This window comes from Ahaetulla prasina, chromosome 1, assembly GCF_028640845.1.
Source record: "Ahaetulla prasina isolate Xishuangbanna chromosome 1, ASM2864084v1, whole genome shotgun sequence".
NCBI lineage: Eukaryota > Metazoa > Chordata > Lepidosauria > Squamata > Colubridae > Ahaetulla > Ahaetulla prasina.
This window is the reverse complement of record NC_080539.1, coordinates 363,349,929-363,375,849: the sequence shown is the minus strand read 5'-3', so window position 1 is coordinate 363,375,849 and position 25,921 is coordinate 363,349,929. Positions and strand designations below refer to the sequence as shown.

The following is a 25,921-nucleotide window of genomic DNA, read 5'->3' as shown; positions in this document are numbered from 1 at the left end:
CACCCATTCAGTCAGAACTGAAAAAGCTTTTTGAATGAGAAACGAAACATCTTCAAAGAAAAAAAACAAGAAAGTCCAGGATTGCCTTTTGAAAAAGCACCTTTGGACTGATTTTTTTACATTTTGTGAAGAGGCCCATGGATGATAATGGGTGTGGCATGGTACAAAAGGCATACTGATGATTTCATGACTTAAGGTAGGAACTGTATTTGGAGCCGTATCTTTGAGGGTTGGAAATTATGGTGTGGCAGGGTGTGTGTGGAAAAGAGGTTATATAGTACATTCTGGTTCTGGGTGATTCTGCTTCTGAGACACCATCTTATTCCTATTTCCATGAACACATTCAGAGTCCTTCCTGTTTCCAATACAGCATGTCATATTGTTCGTCAACCATGACTCAGTACTGTACTTCAAGATGAAAGGACTTCAATTCCCAGAATTCTCTCAGCCAGCCATGTTGGCTGGGGGATTCTGGGAGTTGAATTCCATACATCTTAAAATTGCCAAGGTTGAAAAACACCGGCATATTGGCTGAAAAAGATTCGAATTCAGCCACTGATGTCACTTGCAATGCCCAAATAAAAGAGGTTGCAACCTCTTGCTTTGAACACAATACTTTCTACTCAGGTGTGCCTTGTTGTTGAGTAGGGTTGATTCATTCCAAGAAGGAAGTGGAAAGATTTTTTTTTAATTGCCTCCTTTTCCTCCCCCACCCCCATAAAAAAGCTTCTCCATTACAAAAGCTTTTGGAGCCGGATTTTCCTGATGGCTTTCTTTGTTCCACTGCTGATCAGCTTTAGGTCTTGTAGAAGGTGGGGGGGGCATACTGTACCCATTTTACAGGTGGCACCATTAAGATAACAAATACAACTACCTTCAGCCATTTAAATCTTCCTCAGGGTGTAAACAGGGACCTGTTGAAGTCTCCTGTCTGTGATTTAAGCAGGAGGGAGAATTGAGAAATACAACAGGCACCATAAGAAATGATGCAACCAATGTTCCCTATAAGCACCTCATAGTTTTCCACATCTGATGAGAAGATTTCTGCCAGCTCTGGCACGCTCATTCCCCCTACCCACCTAAGACAACTTAAGACCATCTGAAAAACACTAATCACTATTTGCTATCCTTTGATATTTGTATAATCCTTGCCTCTGCTGGAGAATAGATTCAACCTTTGCATAGAGATGCTCCATTATTCTCTCCTTTATGGTTTACATGTTAATTTTACTTAAATATTTGAATGAACTGAATGAAGGCACTGATTGAGTAGCCAGAAAAAACCTGCCCCGCTTATTTATTTATTAAACATATATTGCAATCCAAACCATTCTCAATGGCTCTTCCTTTTGCACCTATAATAATATATAATTATTCTATACTGGAATAGCATACAGCCTTGCATGCATAGAAAAAAAAATATTTGGCAGCTTCAGATAATGTTAGAAAAGCCCATAGCCTGCAGATGCTTTGTGATAGTAGAGATAAGACAGGCCAAGTTAGGGCAAGGATCTGACTCAGTCTCAACAGCAGCTTCTTCTGTTGCTGCTTAAATCTGTTCTCTATTTAAAACCATGAGGATTAGAATCCTACTTTATTTTGAGGGAAAAAGACCACAACTCAGCAAAAATACTCAGAATGCAGAAAATCCCAGGAGCAAATTCCATCACTTCCAAATTGCATTGGGATAGAGTACCCACTCCCGATTCTGCAAACTTTAGCCAGTCAGTGGTATTTGCCATGGGCCCATCGAAATAACCCACCTTCTCATCATTCTAACCTCTAATTTCACAAAGGTGGTGCAAGGCTTGAGTGGCTTATTATTATTATTTATTTATAATTATTGAGACTTCACATAAAGTAAAAGACAATTGTAAAAAAAAAAAGAGAGGAAAGAGGAGCAAGAAGAGGAAAAAAATAAAGAAACTACAGTTATAAAATATAATAACTTCTGACCATCTCTTCGGCAGAAAATTACAATCTTGTAAATTACTAAATCTCCTATTGTGCCCGCTTCCCAGTTTTTATTTCGTAGGATGGATGGAAACTGGAAGATTCTCCAGTATGGAATGTTCTCATATTACTTTCTGCAAAATGACTACACTTAGCACTATGCAGCAATAATTGGGTAGGGAGCAAACCATCACTGGAAGGGGGGAGATGGAGAAAATATTATTTACTTTAATATGGCAAGTACACCTCCGCTTGGAATAGCTCTTGGTACAGGATGGCCACATACAGATAGTCCTCATCTTACAGCCATTTGTTTAGTGACCATTCAAAGTTACGATGAAAAAAAAGTGACTTATAACTGGTCTTTGCACATGTATTTAAGATGGTTGCAGCATTCTGGCATTTGCGATCGCTATTTATGACTTTTTCAGCCAGTCTCTGACCAAAAAAATCAATGGGGGAAACTGAATTCACTTAAAAACTGTCATTTCCTTAATGACCATGGCAAAAAAGGCTTGTAAATTCAGGCACGATAACATGATGACTCACTTAACAACCTCACTGTTTAGCAATGGAAGTTCCGTTTCCAATTGTGTTTGCAAATCAAGGATACCTGCTGTATGTCTTTATCAATGTAACTTTCCTTCCAAATAATTTTTGAACTCTAAGACTTTAGGTATTTATCTCTAGGTGATCTCCATCTTTCTTTAGAGATTAGAGGTGTCAGAGTGTGTTCACAGCACGTTGGCGTGGTAAGTCTGCATGAAAAACAGCAATGTGCCTACAGCTATGATACCACACCAGCTGTTACATGATGTTTCTGGAAAAATGGCCATCTCTGCTGTCAAAAATGAAAAGGATCTGCAAGTATCCTTTCTGGTAATAAAAGTAAAAGAGCAGAGTGAAAAAAATGTGACAAAAATTGAATACTAGGAAGAGCAAGCTAATGACAATAGGTACAACCACAAGTCCTAGAACCGGCAGTAATAGGTAGCTTTTGCCTTTTAGAATCAAATAAAGGCAGTAAAGGAACAAGCAGTCAAAAATACACCACAGATAAGCACTTGGTAAGGTTAAGGTAAAGGTTCCCCTCACACATATGTACTAGTTGTTCCCAACTCTAGGGAGCGGTGCTCATCTCTGTTTCAAAGCCAAAAAGCCAGCGCTGTCCGAAGACATCTCCCTGGTCATGTGGCCGGCATGACTCAACGCCAAAGGCACACGGAACGCTGTTACCTACCCAACAAAGGTGGTCCCTATTTTTCTACTTGCATTTTTTACGTGCTTTCGAACTGTCAGGTTGGCAGAAGCTGGGACAAGAAAAGGGAGCTCACCCTGTTACGCGGCACTAGGGATTCAAACCACTGAACTGCAGACCTTCCGATCGACAAGCTCAGCATCTTAGCCACTGAGCCACCACATCCCTAAGCACTTGGTAGAGCCATGGAAAAGATATTCAGATGCTGGGATATGTCTATTCCTACCAAGATCAGAATTGTGTGAGCTAATGCGATATGCTATGGAAGCAAAAATTGGACTTTAAAGAAGCAGGATAAGAAGAGCGTTGAGGCTTCTGAACTTTGATGTTCGAGAAGATTTCTGAGAATGAGGGGTTGTTAGTGCTCTTTGAGCTTGGTTGTTTTCTTGCAGACATTTCATTACCAAACTAGGTAACAGCATCAATTAGTGCACCCATCATGTTACCTAGCAGAATTGGAACCAAACCTTCTATTGCTAAGCAAGGCAGTTGTTAAATGAGTTATGCCGGATTTTATTACTTTTGCTGCAATTAAGCATATCACCATAGTCATTAAATGAATCACACAGTTGCTAAGCAAATGCAGCTTTCCCCCTTGATCTTCATTGTCAGAAGCTGGTTGGGAAGGTCACCAATGGCAATCATATGACCCTGGGATGCTACAACCCTTGTAAATACATGCTGATGGCCAAGCATCCAAATTTTGATCATCCAATTATGGGGATGTTGTGATGGTCGTAAGTGCGAGGACTGATCATGTTATTTTTTTTTACACCATCTAATTTTCAAATAGTTGTTAAAAACAAGTGGCCATTCAATTGAGAGCTACCTGTAGACAGTTGGGGAAAACCAACCAGTTTTTTTTTTTAGGGATGTTTTGCAAAAACAGCTTTCCTTTTTAAAAAAAAGTGTGATTGTGTGAGAGACCTGCAAATATCGCCTTTCTGGGTCACGGTACAATTTTTTTTTAACCAATTTTCCTTCCTTCTTTCTCTCCCTTTCCTCCCACCAGGAGGAGAATAAGGAAAAGGAAGAGGAAGAGAGCTCTGAAGAAACAAAAGAAACAGGGCAATTAAATATAAAGGCATTTGCTGCTTCTCCCACTTTGAAATGCCTGTTGCCCAACTTCCCGGGAAAGCTCCTCGTCGTTGTCGTAGTTATTATTGTTGTTATTGGCACAGCTGGCTGGCTGAAACCACATGGGGTTATATAACTACCATCTGCTAAACATTGGTGACGTACAAAGCTGGCTCTGGAGGAAGAGAGACTGGCTGGGTTACGCTTGCTTATTGGACTGCCGAGTCTGTTGATTGACTCGGAGGCGGATGCCATTGGCTACTGAGCCTGTCCGTCAAGCTTCTGCTGAGCGCTGAAGTCATTGCGTCCTACTGACATACTTTCTGCTTCTAATAGAATTTAACAAGGTGCTTGTGTAACGCAAGCGTTCGCTGAATTTAACCCTTGCGACGCCCAAGTCCTCAGAGAGCAGTTCTGTTTTATTGTTGGGAGAGGGCTCAAAAAAGCTTAGGCTCAGAGAAACCGGATCAAATAAAGTCGAATAAAATAATAAAATAAAATAAATAAAAAATACTGAAACGAAACCGACAGTTGGGGAAAAAAAGAGAAATAGATGCCTATTAACAATTCTGGCTAAATGAAACTTTTCTGGACCTATATATATCCAATAGAGGTCAGCGATCCAGAAAAAATAACTTTCAAATATGGAGCTTATGAGCCCTTCTTGGGATTTCAAATGACACCCCCCCTTAGTCTGTAGTACTGTAGTACGGAGGCTGCAGCTAGTCCAGAATGCAGCTGCGCGGGTAATAGTGGGAGCAACTCGTTGCTCCCATGTAACACCAATCCTGCGCAGCTTGCACTGGCTTCCTGTGGTCTTTCGGGTGCGCTTTAAGATTTTGGTTACCACCTTCAAAGCGCTCCATGGCTTAGGGCCCGGGTACTTACGGGACCGCCTGCTGTTACCGCATGCCTCCCACCGACCCGTACGCTCTCACAGAGAGGGTCTTCTCAGGGTGCCGTCTGCCAAACAATGTCGGCTGGCGGCCCCCAGGGGAAGGGCCTTCTCTGTGGGAGCTCCTACGCTCTGGAACGAACTTCCTCCTGGACTACGTCAAGTGCCTGATCTTCGGACCTTTCGCCGTGAGCTGAAAACGCATTTATTTATTCAAGCGGGACTGGCATAATATTAATATTTATAATACTTTTGATATTTTTAATATTTTAAAATTTTAACTGGGGTTTTATTATTATATGGTTTATAATCTTAAATTTTAAACTTTTAAATGTGGCCATTTTTTCTAAATATGCTCGGTTTTAAATTGTCGTTTTAATTGTATATTTCTGTGTTTTTTATCTTTTGGCTGTACACCGCCCTGAGTCCTTTGGGAGAAGAGCGGTATAAAAATTTAATAAATAAATAAGTAAACAGGCTTAATCCATTTGAAGTGCTAAGTTCCCCACAGCTAACCAAAATTTACACCAATGTTTTTCAAACATAGGTGGCTGGGGAATTTTAGGACTTGAAGTCCATACATTTTAAGATTGCCAAGTCTGAAAAATGTGGTTTACACCAACCAAGTTTATCCTGGCCAAATGCCCATTTTATATACAGCCAGGAGACAACAGGCTACTCCCTTCCCTTCGTGTTATAATTATGTGGCTTCACACTGAATGAAGCTGCTTCAAATGTTTTTATGTGTTTTTAAAGGAAGCTAAACTATGAATCCTCCATATTCATGGGATAAAGGCAAATAATAGTTATCCATGCAAATTTGTTAAGCTTTCTTGGGAACATAACCATAACCAAGGATGATTCTCAATTTCACTGAGCAGATTCTTCCCATGCTAATAAAGGATTGGCCCTGAAAGGCATTAGATGCAGCATACTGCCAATAACCATGTGGGCATGAAAATGAAGACGTATTCCCACTGCCCACTTGAAGGTATAACTTCCCACAATAAGAAACAGGCAGCCAACTTCAGCAGCTCATATCTGAAATATCTCACACCTCCAACCTGACACTTCTAAACCCTGCTCGTTTGGGGGTTATGAAAATTATGGCTCCAATTTTACTGAAAGGTGCCATTTTGGAGAAATGTCATTCAAACTATCCTCTGCCCTCTGATCCTCCTAATGGAAGATACTGCAGAAGATACCATGGATGGAAATATTAATTTATGGATTGTTCTCAGAATGGGAGGGCCAAAAGGAATAGAATATATGATCTCCCAAAAATGCAGAGGGCTGGAATGGGTCATCTATGAGCCTTGGGTCTAATTTTATTTGTCTCCTACAAAGAAAGTTCAGGGTCTAACAAGAGTGACCCACTCTTTCTTAGCAGACAGCAGGAAACAGAGAAGGAGATAAAGCTGAAGAAGAGAGAAAAAGAACAGAAAGATTAAAAGGGGTAGGAGAGGCCTCTGACACCAGCCATGGCGATTTCCTCACTGGTGTGACTTCCAGCATCATTTGGGTAATAAAAAGTCTGTATTCATTATTGTTCTTATCATCACAGTGTTGATAGTAAGATGCTAGCTAGAAGATGCTGGCTGTGGAATTCTGGGAGTTGAAGTCACCATGTTGGAGTCACCTAACTATCATTGCGCCAAACTAGCAGCAATGAGAACAGGTTCTGCATCAACATACATGTCTAACTCTGAAGACACTAGTGCGAAAATGGCCAGTTATCAAAGAGGATCCTGCTGCAGGTAAGAATGTTTTCTTATCTTTTGGCAAGAAAATGACTATTAGCCCTGGCATTATGGGATGCTCTTCTAGGCCTAAACAGAAAGATATCTGCCTGATCTGCTACTCGGCAGCAAAGTATGAGGGCATCTTCAAGATGGGCGGTCAAAAAAAGTTAAGATGGTGGTTGCAGCTTGCAATTAAAGCCCTGCCATATGCATGAAAAAGGGAAGCTGATTTTACAGTTTCAATCAGCATTGTGATTTCTCTCCATGGATGTCCATTGAGATAGGAAGACTGACCCACATTTTCCAAGTCCAACACATAGGCTGGATTCACACAGTACACTAAACCCAAATCCAGATTCACAAACTACAATGATTGATCTCGCATCATACTAAGCCCAAAGAAAAAAAACCCACAAGACATCTTAATATAATGTCTGGATTCCCGCAGCATGTTGAAATACTAAGTGCTCAATTCCATTTTTAGCTTGGTATAGCCTGTAGGGCAAATCCATCCAGAAGATTTCATGTAGTCAACACACAGATGAATTTTCAACCTCAGCATTACTCTCTAATCCCTTCCTTAAACAAATAATCAAAGCTAACCATCTCTATACATCATAGTGGCTTCTATAAGTGAATGGATCTGTTGATTCATATTGGTTGACTTGCACCGGATGCTAGACCTCAAATGACGCAACTGGAATTAAATCTAGCCTACTATGCTGGGTAGATAGAACTCAGAATGGGAAGACCCCAACATTCCTTCCTTTGCCAAGTAACTAAAGCCAAGGCTGGAAAGTTTCAGCTTCCCAAAGGCCAAGAGATGAGCTGAAGCTCCTGGGTGTCAACACCCAAAGGTTTAGAGGGAGCAGGCAACGCCCTCACCCAGGTAAGGTCTTGGCACTAGCTGTAGCAGCCGATCCACATTCCTACAAAGCTAGGCGAAGCAGCCAAGGGCGTGCCTGCCAACTCACCCTCACAAGCTTTCTTCGCCTCCTCCCCACCATCCCCCTGTGCCAACCCAATGGTATTCCTATAAACAAACAGGGTGGGGGGCCATGACAAACTAACCCTTCAGCCCCGCCCGGGGAAGTGTCATCTGGGCACACCCTGGCATTTTGCTAATGTGAGGAAGAACAACTCCCCTCCACAGTGGAAGAGGGGCCTTGTTGTGGCTTATTTTCTCTCATGACCAAGATGGAAGCCAACATGTGCTGCACCACAGAAGGTCCAACATAGCAATTGTCCGCTTAGATCAGGGGTGGGGAACAATGGCCACTTTATGACTTGGGGGCTTCAACTCCCAGAATTCCTGAACCAGCATGGCTGCCTCAGGAATTCTGGGAGTTGAAGTCCCCAAGTCATAAAACAGTCATATTTCCCAACCCCTGGTTTAGACCAAGGACAGATAAAACAATGCGGGGGGTGGACTTAGAAGTCAAAATAACATTGGTAGTTTCCTCCATTTTTAGACCTGGGAGCTACTTGTTTTGGAAAGAGCTTCAGAATGAAAACAGACATTTGTATCTTTACTATAAAAAGGAATGAAAGGCAAACTTCTTCCACCCAATCCAAGTACTGAATTGCACAAGCTGATCCACACGGATGAGGATTAAGGAGGAGGAGGAGGAGGAGTGTAGATAAAAGTCCTTTTATCTATCATACAAGCTATTTCATCCCAGATATGCTGGGACAGCCATTTCCATGCTGGAAGAGAAGTTTAGGAATTTTAGTCCTTCAACTTCCAGAAGACACAACTAACTGAAAGCTTCTCCTGTGGGAAGCAAATGGCTGGGCCGGAAGATTGTACAAAGCCCAAGGTTAAAGTGGGAAGAGAAATATGTGCAAGATAGTGGTAGAAGTAGATAATACCTCTATGAATGCAGTCGAGCTTAATATCTCTGCCTTGGAGCCCCTGAATCATGGATTGTGTCCAAACCAGCAGGCACACAGCAGAAATGACCTGGTCTCAGTTGGAAGAGGAAGGACAACATTTGTGGGAACTTCAAAAGACCTTTCAGCTCATCAGAACAGAATCTTTGACCTCATCATGGTTTCATTAATTCCTGAAAGGACTAGAAACTCAGCTTGCTCTGCAAAGCAGGGCAAAACACCATTGTCCTTTCCAATCAACTATCCCTCTGATGCATTTTCACAGGCACCAGGCTTAATTGGCCAGCAGGAATCCTGGGAAAAATAGGTCTCTGGCCCACAATGCTTTGCAGAAATGTGTGGTGGATCAATGCTGTAGAGCAGAGGAGGGAAAGGAAGTCTCAATTAAGACTTAGAATTCTGCCTGTTCACAGTTGGGGGGAATCATCAGGGATTCAAAAGGACGAGACTCGTGGAGTAACACGTTGTTAAGTGGAGAAAGAACTATGTTGTAACTAGTGCATTTGGCCTTTTTTGTTTCTCACTCTTCCATTAACTCCCTCCTCTCTCCCATTTCATCCATAGTTTATAGGCAATAAACTATATAACAATTTCAAACATTTTATCTTAAAAACGATTTTAAAAATGCACTAAAAGTCCACATTTCAATTTCCCTCTTGCTATGGAGACTCTGCAGCGTAGTCTCACAAATTCATATGGTCCCACTATCACTCATGCTCCAGCAGGGATGAAATTAATTTTTTTTTCTTTACTAGTTCTGTGGGCGTGGCTTGGTGGGCGTGGCAAGGGAAGGATATTGCAAAATCTCCACTCCCACCCCACTCTGGGGCCAGCCAGAGGTGGTATTTGCCACTTCTCCGAACTACTCAAAATTTCTGCTACCAGTTTTCCAGAACCTGTTATAGAACCTGCTGGATTTCACCCCTGTGCTCCAGCCTCTTTTTCTATCAGGAAATACACAATTGCTTCCTATTCTGAACCCCACTCCCAAAAAACCCACGCTTGGCACTTTTCTGATGTGTAAGACTTCAGTATCCAGAATTCCCCAACCAGCATGACTGATGCTGAGAATTCTGAGTGTTGAAGACCGTACATTTGAAAGCTGCCATCGTTGGGAAACACTAAAATCAAAGGAGAATTTGTAGTCCTTTAGATCAGCACCCTGGAATTGGGTGCTTTTCTAGATTATTATTCGAGAACCTGGCACGTTTCTAGATGGTATTCTAGAACCTGGTATTTTTTCGGATATTAAAGAAACCATAAATGCACGCACTGAGAACGATTTGTATTAAAGATGGCATGGGGGTAAAATTTGGCATGCCTTGAAAACATCTTCAGAATGGTTCCTGAGCATGGATAAATGTCAGAGGTGTGATTTTTCCCCCCCTTGTTTCAGCTATCTGAGTCACAGGCAGTTTAACTGTTTCTTAGATGATACACAGCAATGCCTATATATGAATTCTAAGGTAGGATCAGCAGAAGATAATTCTATCTCATCAAGATCAAAATCCAACCACATGATTGTTGAATGACGTCTAAGAAGTCTATATCACAGGTCACATCAGCAACATAAACTGATACCTCCTTTCTGAAATTAGGTAACTGAAATTAAGAAAATATGGGATCAACCAGGAGTGATTGTTTGTGTGGGAGGAGAACAGAAAGCTGAGCAAATGTCAGAATGCTTGTCCTTGCCCACTCATCAGAGACACCGTGTTGTATAGCTTGTGATTGGGTTCACACACCGGAATGTGATTCGTTTAATGTTAGGTTTGCTATGCTGTATGAACCCAGCCAACAGTGGTTTGGTGACTCACACTTTAGTGTTTATATGTGAACTCCGACATTACAGTTTATTCAACAAATCACAGCTGAACTATGGCTTACTGCAGGGGTGTCAAACTCAATTTCATTGAGGGCTGCATCAGGATTGTGTTTGACCTCAGGGGGCTGTGGTGGGCATGGCCAGCTTGAATTCACTCCTGTCAAGGGTGCCTTTGGTGGCCCAAGTGCTCTACCAGCAAAAATGGGATCTTGAGCTCCGTTTCCAGCTGCGGCAGCCTCCTACAACCCTTTGCCAGCAAAAATGAAGCTTAGGAGAGCCGAACACGGCCCTCCCGAGTTCCATTTTTGCTGGCAGAGGCACTGCAGGCCAGTTCTTCGCAGTTTCCAGGGTGGCCCCGTGGGCCAGATCTAAGCACCCCCTGGGCCTTGAGTTTGACACCCCTGGCTTACTGTGATGAATGAAATTAGCTTATATTATTTTGCTCTCGGTTCTACTTGGAGCAGTTCTAATAAAGTACAAAGGAAGGCCTGTTAAGTTTAAAACCTGAACAACTCTAATAAAGGCATCTCATAAATAGATTTAGGCAGCTGTTGCTAGTATGAAGTGCATAGTAGCTTAAAACAAAATAACATAAGTCTCGGAAAATGACGTAATTCATATAGCCATGAGATCTCAAATAATTCTGCCAAATCTCCAAATGCTGCTTTTATGCCAATCTGTGACAAGTATTAGAGCCTTGCTATATCATCTCCAAAGATCCAAGTAGGTTAACGTCTTTTTCTGAATGGACAACCAGGCACAGATTAGCATCATACTGAAATCATAGAAGTTAAAAATGTACTTGCACAACACATTCCAAGAAGCAGGGGGCTCTCTGCTTCAGCCTAGAAACCTAGCTATTATCTCAGCACGTTGCATGAATGAGCCCGACATAATAAGCTGTAATAGGGTTTATTTTGTTGGCCTAGCTTGTTATTTAAGTACAGCAATTGTGTTTTGCTAGAACCAACTGCAGGAATTAGTATGTTGTGGGAGCATAGCCTTGGACTGAAAAGCAGCCACTTGGATCACTGTTTCTCAAACTTAACAGCTATAAGACAGGTGGACTTCAACTCCCAGAATTCCCCAGCCAGCATGGGGAAGGTACCAAAGTTACCAAGGTTGAGAAACACTGATTTAAATAATCAAGTTCAAGTCTCTTCTTTTCTAGCCACAGCTGCCACCTGCTCTTCAGGCAACAGCTGTGAGTCTAGGACAGCGGTGGGCAACTATGGCACCTCTACGACCTGTGGACTTCCACTCCCAGAATTCCTGAGTCAGCCATGCTAGTACTATTATGTAAAAAGAGAGAAAGCCCCACTCCTTTTAGCACTGATGATGTTACCTACTTTGGTAACAAAACACCTGCCAAGCTTAGACAGCACAAAGGACCCCACAAAAAACTCTCAAGTCTGCACTACAGTATAACCACTAATGTTTTTTCTTTCTTCTTAATCTCAGTGGATGGTGAATGTTTCCTGGGCTTGGTGGGAGACACAGGTTCCTTTGGCAGCTTCCAAAGCCATGTTATCATGCTGATTTCCTTTGTGAGTTATAGATATCTATAACTTGTTATATATATCCTAGAAAATATCACATCCTATAAAGCTGGACAAGCACCCTAAAATCAGGCGAGTTGGGAAATTATAGCAATGCACAGGAGACACTGTGCCAGAATAAATATTTGAGGGATGCCAAAATAATTTTTCCCTGTGTTCCAATCCCATATTAATTTGCAAGGGGGAAGATTAAATCTGCATAAAATGTTGAATTGGAACACATTTTAAAACATCGGTTTTCCCCCAAAGTGCATCTATACTGACATAGCTTATCTAATATGCATTTAATTCTTTTTAATTGGAAAGATGTAAATTTTTAAACACATTTTGGTACAGTGAGATACATTGCCCACTGTAGATATTAAAGGACTGTGCAATCGAAAGGATAATTATTTTCCAGTTTGCTTATTAGTCTGGGAGGGAAAGATCATATCAACTTCCATCAAATATATTTCAGCAATCGTGGATGAAGCAACTGAAATGTAAACAAACTGGGGAAACCAACGTTCAAATCATCAATCAGCCATGAAGCTCTCTTGGATCAATTTAATAATGAGACAAAGCTGCGGCGCAAAGATAGTACAGGATAAGGTAAGATATTTGGACTTCAATGTCCATAATTCCCCAGCCAGCATCACTAGGGAATAAGTGGCCAAGGAATTCTGGGAGTTGAAATCCACACATCTTAAAGTTGCCAAGTTAAAAAACAATTATATAGAAGGGCAAGAAGAACCACTTGTTGAAGTAAGGCTGGGATGTAGAAATACAAATGCAGTTAATCCTTGACTTACAACAGTTCATTTAGTGATCGTTCAATGTTACAATGGCACTGAAAAAAGTGACTTACGACTGTTTTTCACACTTATGACCATTGTAGCATCCCCATGGTCACAAGATCCAAAGTCAGATGCTTGGCAACTCATACTTATGACAGTTGCAGTGTTCTGGGATCATGGGATCCCCTTTTGCAACCTTTTGATAAGCAAAGTCAATGGGGAAGCCAGATTCGTCTAAGAACTGTGTTACTGACTTAGCAACTTAACAACTCTGATTCACTTAACAACTGTGGCATGAAAGGTGGTAAAATGGGGCAACATTCACTTAACAACGAATCCACTGACTTAGCAATAGAAATTTGGGGTTCAATTGTGGTCATAAGTTGAGGACAACCTATATGATCAAAGACCCAACCTTTCATGGTAAAACAAAAGAATCAATTTAGATTAGATTCATTGCAAAGGGATGAGACGGGAACTGCAGTGGAATACAAATTAAAGACAAGAGAAAAATCCACAAGAAGCAGTGAAGGAGAGAGAAGTAAGATCAAGTTAAAACTGAATGACTGTACAAAGGTAAGATTGCATAAGGTCTGTTATATAAGAAGGAGTATCAGAAAGGAAGAGGTACATAATTTGAGAGCCGGTTTGATGCTGTGGTTAAAGGCACTGGGCCAAAAATGGGGAGGTTATGATTTCTAGTCCTGCCTTTGGTACAAATGCCAACTGGGTGATTTTGGGCCAGCCTCTCCCTTTCTCTCATCCCTAGGAAGAAGGCAAAGACAAACGGCTTCCGAAATTTTTTACCAAGAAAACTGCAGTCATTGCAAGACTTCAAAAAGAAACCCTAACCTTGTAGTCCAAACCAACGTTAAATATATGGGGAAGTATACATGGAAAACTTATACTGTATATAGGTGTAAAGCTACACTACAAAAGCCATATTGCACACATAAATAAATAAACAAACCTATACTCAGATACTCTACTTTGTAGAGCATGTAAGAAAAAAACACACCTCATTTTTTGCCAGTTTTTAAGGTTCTACAAATCTGCTGTCATTCATTTCCTTCCCTTCTTGTAAGATGCTGGGAAGATCATCCTTTTTCCAACAACTAACTTTTACAAAAAGGCATAAGCTTTCATGCAGGCTAACATGGTTCCCCTCCTACAATGAGAAAATCATAAACAAAACACTGAAAAATCAGTCCTTGGCAACTGGGAATTAGGAAACATAATGATCCAATAAAATTAGATTATTTTTAAAAAAAACTACAGGTTTCTAGTTCTCAGCACTGCAAGAACATCATGGCTTTTCTTCAATGATTAACCAAGTCTAATGCTATAAGCAATAACTATCACCATATCCCAGCTTTGGCCATTTTGTGGATTACTTTCTAATGTGTTTGTGTTTCTTAATAACAGCTAGAAAACTGGAGCTTTTTACATTAAAGGGGAAAATAGATATGGTTGATTGCAGACTGAAATTCAGAACATCCTAAACGCTCTTATATATTTTCAGCTGTAACAATGTAATAAAGAATAGATTCTACGCATTATGCAAACATTTGTACAGACAATTTACATATATTTCTGAATTGCTAGATTCCCCAGGAGCTCCAGAACAGAAATTATTCATTTAATGTCCTCAGATAGCCTTCTGATTGGAGGTATTTGATGGGCCAGTCTAGTTGAAATGGGCTTTTCTTTCATTGTTTTATCTAGTTAAATAATGAATTCTGATTTATAATGAATTCTGATTCTAATAATGAATTCTGAATAATAATGAATTCTGATTCTGATAGGGAGATGATAGCAGTGTTCCAATATCTCAGGGGTTGCCACAAAGAAGAGGGAGTCAAACTATTCTCCAAAGCACCTGAGGGTAGAACTAGAAGCAATGGGTGGAAACTAATCAAAGAGAGAAGCAACTTAGAACTAAGGAGAAATTTCTTGACAGTTAGAACAATTAATCAGTGGAACAACTTGCCTGCAGAAGTTGTGAATGCTCCAACACTGGAAGTTTTTAAGAAGATGTTGGATAACCATCTGACTGAGATGGTGTAGGGTTTCCTGCCTGGGCAGGGGGTTGGACTAGAAGGCCTCCAAGGTCCCTTCCAACTCTGCTGCTGCTATTATTATTATTATTATTATTATTATTATTATTATTATTATTATTATTATTATTATTATTATTATTATTATTATTGATATTGAATGGTTAATCTGGATTGGATAGTGCTTCTTTTGGAAATGTCTAATGGGTTAGTTTTTGATACAAGGGGTGATAATTTTTGGTAATTAATAGTTTTTAATTTTTTTGGGGGGGTAATATTTAATTGTGAATGGAGGAATGAGGGGAACATAAGACTAAATGGAAAAGGGAGTTTTATATTTATGTCGTTAGGTATTTTTGCCAGTTGCATCTTTGCTGATTTAATAAGCAGAGCTGAAGATTTAGAGATGAATTTATAGAAAATGAGCTAAGGTATGGAATGAAGAGGTAACTGGCTGTATTGCAAGAAATAGTGACAAATTGTTAAGTGGACTTCTTGTGAGAAACTAAGAGAAATTTAATTTTGATTTCAAGATTCAACCATTAGAATTATAGGGGATCAGAGAAGTAATATTGTTAATTTCAGAATAAGAGTTGGATGTATTTTTTATCTACATTGTACCAAAGAAAGTTGAAAACCATTCTCTTTCTTTTTTTTACTTTTTACTTTTTTCTCACTTTTATCCTGCTTTTTGTCTGTTTTTCTTTTTTTCTATTTTCTTCCTTGTTTATCTTTTATTCATGCTTTCAAAATTTAATAAATCATATTAAAACATATGGGACTTTTCATTTTAGACTTATTTAACTTCATAAATGTATGTATTATGTTTTTATCACACCTAAGGAAGGCCAAAGAAAGTGTAAGTGGTTTTCCAGTCTTATCCACTCAACAGCCTTTAAGTGTAGGACAGCATAGGGAGAGAAATGACTAATCCATTTCACCATATTTGAGTAGGGGTTTGAACCTGGGTTACAGTACTAATTCCAGTCATTGTTACCTTATTAGCCCTATCTTTCTGAGGTACCACCCTTATTACACGAATAATTATGTTCAATAACCCTGTAAAATAGGTCAGTGGTATTAGCTACATACAGCATAGTGTGACGCTAAGCATGTCACTTGACCATAAAATTAATTTCAAGGATTTATAGCAGAACTATTTCATCCCAGCTTCACTAGGTTGGCTATCCCGTTTTAAAAACGAACTCTCTATTCCAATGTTCCTCAAACTTAGCCACTTTAAAATGCACAGACTTCAACTCCCAGAATTCCCCCATCAGGCTGAGGCATTCTGGGATTTACAGTCCCTGCATCTTAAAGTGGCCATGCTTGAAAAACACTGCTCTATCCAAACTGCAATAAAACGTTGGGAACACGGGAATGTAGATCTCCGTAGCAGCCCAAAACAAAACTCAACATTAATTTAAGGTAGCCTCCCAAGTCACTCCACGTCAATCACTTGCCCACAATATTGTGTCCTTGCCCTGTTGCTGACGCACTTCTGTGTCACCTTTTGCCTACAGACAAAAAATAATAATAATCAGAAACCATCATCTCCCTTGCAAATTTTTTTTTTAAAAGAAGAGTGGGCAGAACTTGGACACCTACTGAATTTTTAAAAGAACCCCACCAAAGAATGATCCAAAGAGTTGCAAAAGACATACGCTTCAGGTAAAAGATCAAGAGATCAAAGGTCAAATCCTTGACCTCCATCTTCAGTTTACGAATTTGTTTTGATTTTTGGAATGGTTCAACCGACAGGAAGGCATAAGTGAGATGCTGAAATGTGTATTTGGCTACAATCCTCCCCCCCTCCCCTATTCGCAGATCCCAATCAGCCAGCCTAGCTTTAAATAATCTGAAATCTGCCTGAGCATGTTGTAAATCTCTTACGAACCGCAAGGGAGACCATCCGCTTTGTTCCCTGGATAAAGAGATCCCCGACTGAATGCACCAAGCAAATTAACACGTACACATGTTTGCACACACACACACACACACCGGAAACATCTCAGGACTCCTAGGAATTCCGATAGGGGAAAGAGAGGCCCAATCTACCCCATTGTGGTTTTGTTGTGTTTTTTAATAATTTCTGCACATACTGTACACCTTTCAATAGGCTGGATTCCTGCTGTCTACTCAGCCAGCTTGTTTGCTTAAGCAACAGCCAGGCTGCAAATGGGAAAAAAGAGCTATGGTCCTGTCGAGTCAATGAGTTTGTGTAAAAGGCAAGGAAATTTGACAGCCGACACCGTTTTTCTAGACTCCCAAACATTGAAAAAGAACATATCAGGGAATGAAGAACCTAGAAATCAAGATTTACTCCTTGAAAATGTGCTCTTTGTCAATACTGATGTTGTATTGCAGGGGTCTCCAACCTTGGCCACTTTTAGCCTGGAGGACTTCAACTCCCAGAATTCCCCAGCCATCTTTGCTTTGCTGGCTGGGGAATTCTGGGAATTGAAGTCCTTCAGGCTTAAAGTTGCCAATATTGGAGACCCCTGTTGTATTGGGACAACTGCCTTGGTCAAGTTCTTTCTCTCAAAATCTTCTTGCCTTCTCTTCTCTTGAAAATTTGGGTAAAAGGAATTGTGTTGCTTTTCTTTACGACCGTTCTATTGAATGTTCCACATGTGCAGAAACAGTGTTTTCCAACCTCTAGGAAAGATAAGAGTGGAAAGACGAGAGAGGTGAATCAGGGACAGGTTTTATTTTCTCTGGAGCAAAATAGGTTCCGATACCCCTAGACTGAACTCTATGCTCGGTTGATATTTGGGAACATCATTAATGCCATTGTTTCCAATAAAAAAATAAAATAAATGGCACCTAGAAACTGAAATACGTTTCAAATCCTGCTCTTCCCAATCCTCAAAATATTACAAATAGATTATCCCTGCAAGAGTTACAACAACTTGATTAGGTAAGTGGTACCTCTAGGCTGCAGCTAGGCCAGCTAAGGAGGAAGCTAGCAGGATAGCTAAACGGCTTAACAATATATGGGCAGCATCAATCTATTTCAGTGTTTCTCAACCTGACAACTTGAAGATGTGTGGACTGCAATTCTCAGAATTCCCCAGCCAACATGGCTGGCTGGGGAATTCTGGGACTTGAAGTTCACACATCTTCAAGTTGTCAAGGTTGAGAAATGTTGGCATACAGTATAATACCTTCTGCACATTTATTTTAAAAAACCCCACCTCACTGTGTTCAGTGTGATTTCTTTCAAATTAAGGCATTTGTAATTGAAACCTTGCAGCAGCATCCCATAAAGTGAATAGGACAGCAAACACGAACTGAAATTCTGAGCACATTTACCCCAAAAGGAAATCTTGCTGCCTTTCCAGTAAAGGAAACTTAAAGAGTATTTTAGTCTTTAAAGCAGTATTTCTCAATCTTAGCAACTTGAAGATGTGTGGACTTCAACTCCCAGAATTCTTCAGCCAGCAGAATTCTAGGAGTTGAAGCATGGCTCGTTAGGGAATTCTGGGAATTGAAGTCCACACATCTTCAAGTGGCCAAAGTTGAGAAATACTGCCTTTGACTGCAATTCCCAACACGCTTAGAAATGACCATTCTGGATGGGGATCTTCCATAGAGCTCTTCATGTGTCACAACCTCTTGTGCTGATGTGCATCTTCTCAGTACATGTATCAAGAACCTTTATCATCCAGCTTACAATCATAATTGATCAAGGCATTATGGTGATAAGTCATTGCAGTTGCAGTGGATCACCATATGACCAGACCCGATTTCATGACATTTTATTCTAATGGTCGTTAAGCAAACCATTATACCCAATACCATATTTCCCCCAAAATAAGACCCAATCGGAAAATAAGCCCTAATGCATATTTTGGAGCAAAAAATAATATAAGATCCGGTCTTATTTTCAGGGAAACAAGGTAGATGTTATTATCCGGAAGCTGGAATTAAATGGTGGAAACCAACAAAAAATGACAGAAATTGCAGTCACGTGACTATGGTACACCACTAACAACCATAAAGGTGAGCTGGTTGCCAAGCAACAATATGTGATCATATGAGTGTGGGGGAGATGTGGTTGTCATAACTTTGAAATCTGGTCATAAGTATTGCATCTTGGGGGGGGGTGCCTGTTGAACAATTGCAAATGATCAAGGATTACCTCTACTCACTTTTACTGTAATATCAAACTTCAGGTATTAAGTTAAACTAGGTATGATGTCAAGGGATAAATTGTTAGTTGGTGAGGTGAGCTATAAATACATAAATAAGGCAGGATATAAACCAACAAAATATAAGGGAGAAATAAGTAAATAAATATTCCTGGAAAATGTGGTAATACACCGCTTGAAATGTTCTACACAAGAGTTGTGACACAAAAGAGTCACACAAAGCCTTTTATGTGATCTCGGAGATACTGTCCCCTTAGATGCTGTCACTGAATATTTCCTTTTGTTTTATTTTGTTTAAAAACAAAAACCTATATTTACTGAATTGCCCTGGTCCCCTAGAGCCGTGTTTTCAATCTTAGCAACAATTAAAATAGATGGATTTCAACTCCCAGAATTCCCCAGCCAGCTAGCTGGCTGGGGAATTCTGGGAGTTGAAGTTCATGTGTTTTAGTAGTTGCTATGACTGAGAAACACTGCTTTAAATTATTATTGGGAAGGGGGCAAATAAAAATGATGACACACATGTGTGGGAGGGCCCAGGTATTCAGGGGGCTGCAACCTATCAAAGGAATGTTAAAAGCCTTCCTAAAGCCTTTGGTTTTGCTTCCTGGCAGAATATAAGTGAGAAATTGGGCTCCTGACATTTGCAGTAATCACCACTGCTCCATCTAGTAGCAAAATCTTAACCCTCTTGTATGGAAACTAGAAGGTTGTCTCCATACTTTAGGATTATCCTTCAGCATTAGGATTATCCTTCTCCTCCTTTTATATCTTAAATCCCTCTGTTCACCCTATCAATGTATTTTTATTAAATAAAGTACGGTACCTCTATTTCCTATTATTTGAATGTATCTGGATCCTATCACAGGAGAGAGGAAAAAAATCTCACCTGTTCGACATTTACAGGTTAATCAGCATTCGGTTTTGTACTTAGTGTTTATTGTAAACTTGAAAGACTGAATTTAAATTTGAATCTATTCAAATCCGGTCTATTGTCAAACTGGATAACAGTGTTTTATATACTAAACAGAGGGATCCAGAGGAGGGCAAAAAGATCAAGATGGTGGCTGGGACACACATTTAAAAAAACAATTACAGGTAGTCCTTGACTTATAACAGTTTGTTTAGTGACTGTTCAAAGTTACAACGGCACTGAAAAAAGTGACTTATCACCTGTTTTCACACCATTGCAGTATCCTCATGTGATCAAAATTCAGATGTTCGGTAACTGTCTCATATTTATGACGGTTGCAATGTCCCGGAGTCATATAATCACCATTTGCAACCTTCCGACAGGTATCCAGATTCACTTAACAGTCATGGTACTAACTTGACAACTGCAGTGATTCACTTAACAACTGTGGCAAGAAAAGCCGTAAAATGGGGCCAAATTCATTTAACAAGTGTCTCGCCTAGTAATAGAAATCTTGGACTCATTTGTGGTGATAAGAACTACCTGTACAGTATAAGACCATATCTTCATTTTCCCCCCCACTCCCCATGGATGTCTCTGGTAGGAGATGCTCTCCACATGTAGTCTTCCTACTTCCCAACTCCCAGGATCAAATTCAGGTGTGAACGTCACGGTAAGTGACTAAACAGAAACAAACCTCCCTATTCACATCCTTATTCTGTGTTTTAACAATTTAAGAGCCAACAGTTTGTACGTAATTAGCATTTTCACATCAAGGCCAATGCAGTGATGTTCAACATCTCTTGGGATGAGCAAAAAAAGCTTAATTGTCCGCCTTTCTACCCAGATATGCTCCACTTCCTTTCTTCTGAATCTCAGAACAGACCAACATGTTTTAAAGATTTTCAAGCTGTTATCCTAGCTTTCTTAGACGACTGACTGCTAGCGTTCTCCCTCAAGTTAGCAAAAATCTTATTCTGTACCAATGCGAAGAGAGAAAACGCAAAACCCTTACTTCCAGGAACCAACCCTGACTTCGTTTTTCTGTGGAAATTTCAGCCAGACTTCTTGAGGGGTCAAGACCAACATCGAACACAATTCTACACCATTTCACTTAGCTTTGTGGCCACCCTGTTCCCCAAGGGCAAAATAACCTAGTTCAAACACAACTGTCTAAAGCAAGGACAAAAAAATAAAATAAATAAAATGGTTTTAAAAAACCTGCATGTTAAAGAGGATCATTAAGAATAAACCTTTGCCCTCCAACGCATTGTCCCTTTCTGCTCATAATGAAAAAGTACCATAAAAATATTTTGCTAGCTATGATTGGAAGGATGAGAAAGGCACATCGAGACCTATAGAGATGTGGATTTTTGCTCCTTAACTAGCTACAACATGGCACAAAGATATATTATTGGTTTTCACTGATTATAGCATTACCATCTGCAATTATTACACTGAAGAGATTTACGTGGAGAGAAATGTTTGTTTTCTTTCTGTCTTTCTTTTCATCTCCCAAAAATCGGATACGCAATGCTTTCTTGCATTGTACAAGTTGCTCACATGCTGCTTTGCACCTAATCTAAACTTCTAAGCTTAGAAAGAACACATTTTCTCCAGAATTCCATTGTCCATCCCAATCCCTACACCACTTCATCCTTAATCCCCTCACACTGCAATCCTTCCCCACCACATTGCCTTTTCGCTTCACTGTAGCGACGGTTGAGAGCAGCAAGGCATACCCAGGCTGCAGATTAAAATGGCCGCTGGAGAGGAAAAATGGCGGAACTTGTAGGACTTCAGACAAACACCAACGAAGCACGCATACCGGAGAAGCAGTGCATCTGCCTCTGCAGTGATGTTCAGGGATGGGCAGAAGTACCATATCCTCAAATGCTAATCTGCTCCCAAACTGGGAATTGGAAATTTAAAAAATTGGCCCCGTTCTGCATCATCTGCACCGCAAAAGACATGCAAAAGGTTGCAGAAGATTCAAGATTTAAATCTGGAAGAAGGATAGGAAAAAGATGTAAAAGGAAACTATGCTTGGAGGTGGGGAAGGAATATGACATAATTTATTATGGCATTTGATCAGGCAAGCCATCGGTTTATATAATTTTCTTCTGTTTTTTTACATACAACCAGAAAACAAAAACTCAGAATAAGGAACTGAGTCCAGCAAGCTGGCCAGTCATGCGGAATTGGGATGCCTACAAATTTAATAAATAAAACTAGTCGCTTTATTTTCCGAGAGCAACACAATAATGCCACTCAATGGTGCTCTATGCCAAAAGCAAAATTAGAAATGACTTCCCCCATCTTTGATGCTGCAACATGCCAGGTTTGGGATTACAAAGAAATGTTCTTCAAGCATTAATTAAATTATACGTTGGTCCAATTTTACTCATTCCCTCCTAGGCAGAGAAATGGGTTCAAGGCTACCTTTGGCCTCAGTCACCCAGTTCGATCTTATGCAGCTTTTCTTAGCAAAGATACAGGAGTTCAGCAAGATTTTCTTTTACGCTAAGCCACTCCAACCCTGGATCTCCTTTAGCAGAGTTTCTAAGTCTTGGTAAGTTACTGAAGGGTGGACTCTAATTATCAGAATTCCCCAGCCAGCCGGCTGGCTGGGGAATTCTGGGAATTGGAGTCCACCCATCGGAAACCTGCCAAGGTTGAGAAATGTTATACTCAGGTATGCATTTTCCATCTCTGCTCAAAATGGGTCAGCAGACGGCGTGAACTGAAAAGGAGGAAAAACAACAAAAATATTGGTGTGCGATGAAAGAATGGATGATTTGGCTCCTGGAATGATTCATCAGCTAAGCAAGGGTGGGACAGGAGGACAGGCCAAAACGGGCTGCGCTTGTCTCGGAGCTCGGGAGGGATGCAGCTTTGTGTCAAAGCACCATTAAGCCCAAGGCCAGTTCAAGGTGTTCCTTATTTGTTTGTTTATTTTATTAATGATACACCTCTGTGCCGCCACAATCGAAATGACGGGGAGAACAGAGTGGCTGGAGAGTGACAGTTCTGAAAAGTGGTGTCATGGTTTTGCTTACTTTCTACAGTGTTGTTTATGCAAAATGGTTCCTCCTTCCTGATTATGTTGATCAATCGCCACCGTAAGATTTCAAAAAATCATGGCTTAGAAGACTTTCTCTCCTCCCTTTCTTTTCTGTTAGCTGGACACATTCAAAGCTCCCCACTGCACTTATTCTAATCAGAGGAAGGACACCTCGAAATATATACATGGAAATCTGCATGCACACAAGATCGAACTTTTCACAATATATTGGATGGACCTATTCTGCCAAACAGAATAGGAGCCTTATTGTTTATTGATATATGTATATGTATATATAATCTTCATCCCATCCTTGCTTTCCAAGGCTTAATTTCGGACATGCTTTCATTCTCTTATCTCCTATCTCTCGTCTATAATCTTTACATATACATTAAATTGTAGAAAAAGGAGGGGGGAAAATCACATTGCAAGTGCTAAAATTATAAAATATGTGGCTTGCTTTATGTTGTGCACATGCGGACAAAATAAAATATTTCAAGTCCCCGAGTTAAAAATTATAAATCATTGAAAAGAAAAAAATGACCTCAGGCACCATTAGTATAAAGCTATTGGACAAACCTATTTGACATTTTCTAGGAGGACTTATTAATAACATAAGATATGATGGGGAAAAAATAAAGTCAAATAAAATTATTCCTTTGCTTATGGGAAAATGTTAGTCAATAGCTCATAGAATGTAACAGCAAGTACAGAGTCTCTTATCTACAACACCAAAGAACTAGAGCTGGAAAAAACAACCTCTTATTGAAATCTATACCTGTTTTACATCTGGATATGTTGTCTTTCATGCTTACGCATTCAAATGAAAATAATACGGATTAGATTACATTCTGTTTTCCAGTTTACTCACGCTGAGGGCTAGCAAAAGTCCTTTAGAACTCATCAAATTATACCTTAAATGACTTCCCAGGATAGAGATAAGAAACTGGAAAAGACTGCAGGGTAACCTTAACTTTACTGAAGAGTAAACCCCACCATGAACAAATGGATCTATTTCTTAGCAAAAGGATCTATTCCTTCATTATTTTTAGGTTTGTCTCAGGATAAAGCCTAAAATATTTCTTGGCAGGAAAAATCACAGAGCATGTTAAAAAAAATATCTGCCAAGTAATACAAAGTTTTTTTCTAAAGGAAAAGAAATCCTTAAAATAAAAATGGATTAGAGATGAGGGTGGAGTGATGGATTTACACATACAAACACACGCTGGTTTGCATGTGGAAATAATTGATCTCCTTAATATTCATTTCTGCAATATAAAACTGCTAGATGTGAGTTTCTGCAGATTATGTTATTATATGAAATTAAAAAAAATCTCCTTCCTTTAATGAGTTTTGCGCCCAAACAACAATTTTTCCTTACGCCACAACTCATAACAACTCATAATATTATTATAAATAATAATAATAATCACGGCAAAGATGCAGTGGTTGGTTGTTTTTTTAAAAAAAAATACAAGTTACTTAACCAAAAGAGAGCTCAAAACGCACATCTGGAAGAGAACGTTTCCCCCCCCTTCCTATTCTACATCACAAAGTCCTGTTTGCTATTATTCCAGGGCCAAAGATGCGTTTCTTTTTTCCTTAGTTGCTCGCTAAACAGTTTGTCGGCTGAAATTTCTTTTTTAAAAAAATCTCGTTTGTAAAGTACGGCAGCTTCATTTGGAAGAGAATACCCACGAGTGAAGTAGCTGGAAAATACGATTATTTATTAATCGAGGAAGGGAAAGAGAGCGCGCACGATCGCAACCGAGCGCCGAACAACTAAGCTCCTTAAAACCCTGCGACCCGCTTTCTCTCTCCCTCTCTCCCCAAAGCAGAGTGGGACCCACTTCGCTTCGCCTCCTTTCCCAAGGGGAGACACTTCGGATCTCCCGCCCCTGCAAGTCCCTTCTTCGGGGGGGTGTGGGGGGCTGGATCGCGCCCTGGCCGCGCGCGATCGATCGATCGATCGATCGCCTCTCCCACCTGGACGCCAAGAGAAGGGATCCCTGTAAGAGATTTTCTTACCTCGCATCTTCTACGCCGAGGTTCCCTTCCCTTATCTCTCTTCTGGAAATAGCATGGGGAAAAAACAGACCGTCAGAAACAAAACTCCTTGCCGGAGGAGAGGAGGGGAAATAAATAGATACGGCGGGGAGCGGAGGCTATAAAGTTTCCAGCGTGGGATCGGGCGGGTGGTTGGTTTCCTACGATCGGCTGGCTTCTTCTCTTCTGCTTGTGTTTTGCAGCTCGCCCAACGATTAAGGAGAAGTGGTTGAAGCGTCTTCCTTCTGACGTCTCCACACCTTCCTTCCTTCCTTTCTCCTTCCTTCGCTCCTTCTTTCCCTGCCAAGCGCTCTTGGAGAACTGCTAACCTACTTTCTTCCAGAGGTTGGTATGTACAAGAAGCATGGGAAACTCACATGACAAATCCCTGGCTCGGGCTCCGCCCACCTCCTGTCAATTTCAGCCCAAGCTCCACCCCTCTGGGTCCAGGGCCCGCCCCTTGGCTTGGCATCCTTGGATTTGGGTGTTCTGATCTGTTTTCCTTCGATTAAAAAAAGACTCCAAGCCTGATTTCTTTCTTTCTTTTTTTCCCCCATCGCACTTACGCTTTTCTCTGTTTTCTTATCCAGCAAAAAATTGTATTCGTTGCATTTATTTATGTTCGTTTAACAGATTCCCCTACAGCATTTATTTATGCTCATTAAATATTTGTTGACTAGATTGCTGTCTGAAGAGTCTCGTTTTACAA

General features: G+C 40.3%; 1 protein-coding gene across 1 annotated transcript in view; it reads right to left on the bottom strand.

The window, feature by feature from the left end:
- LOC131188255 (nuclear receptor ROR-beta-like) overlaps nt 1-25,549 on the bottom strand; it is a 67,608-nt gene extending 42,059 nt beyond the window's left edge. Inside the window, exon 1 of the mRNA XM_058163376.1 lies at nt 25,195-25,549. Within this exon, the coding sequence (XP_058019359.1) occupies nt 25,195-25,201 (7 nt within the window). The 5' untranslated portion in view covers nt 25,202-25,549. The remainder of the gene's footprint in view (nt 1-25,194) is intronic.
- Nucleotides 25,550-25,921: the final 372 nt, after the last annotated feature.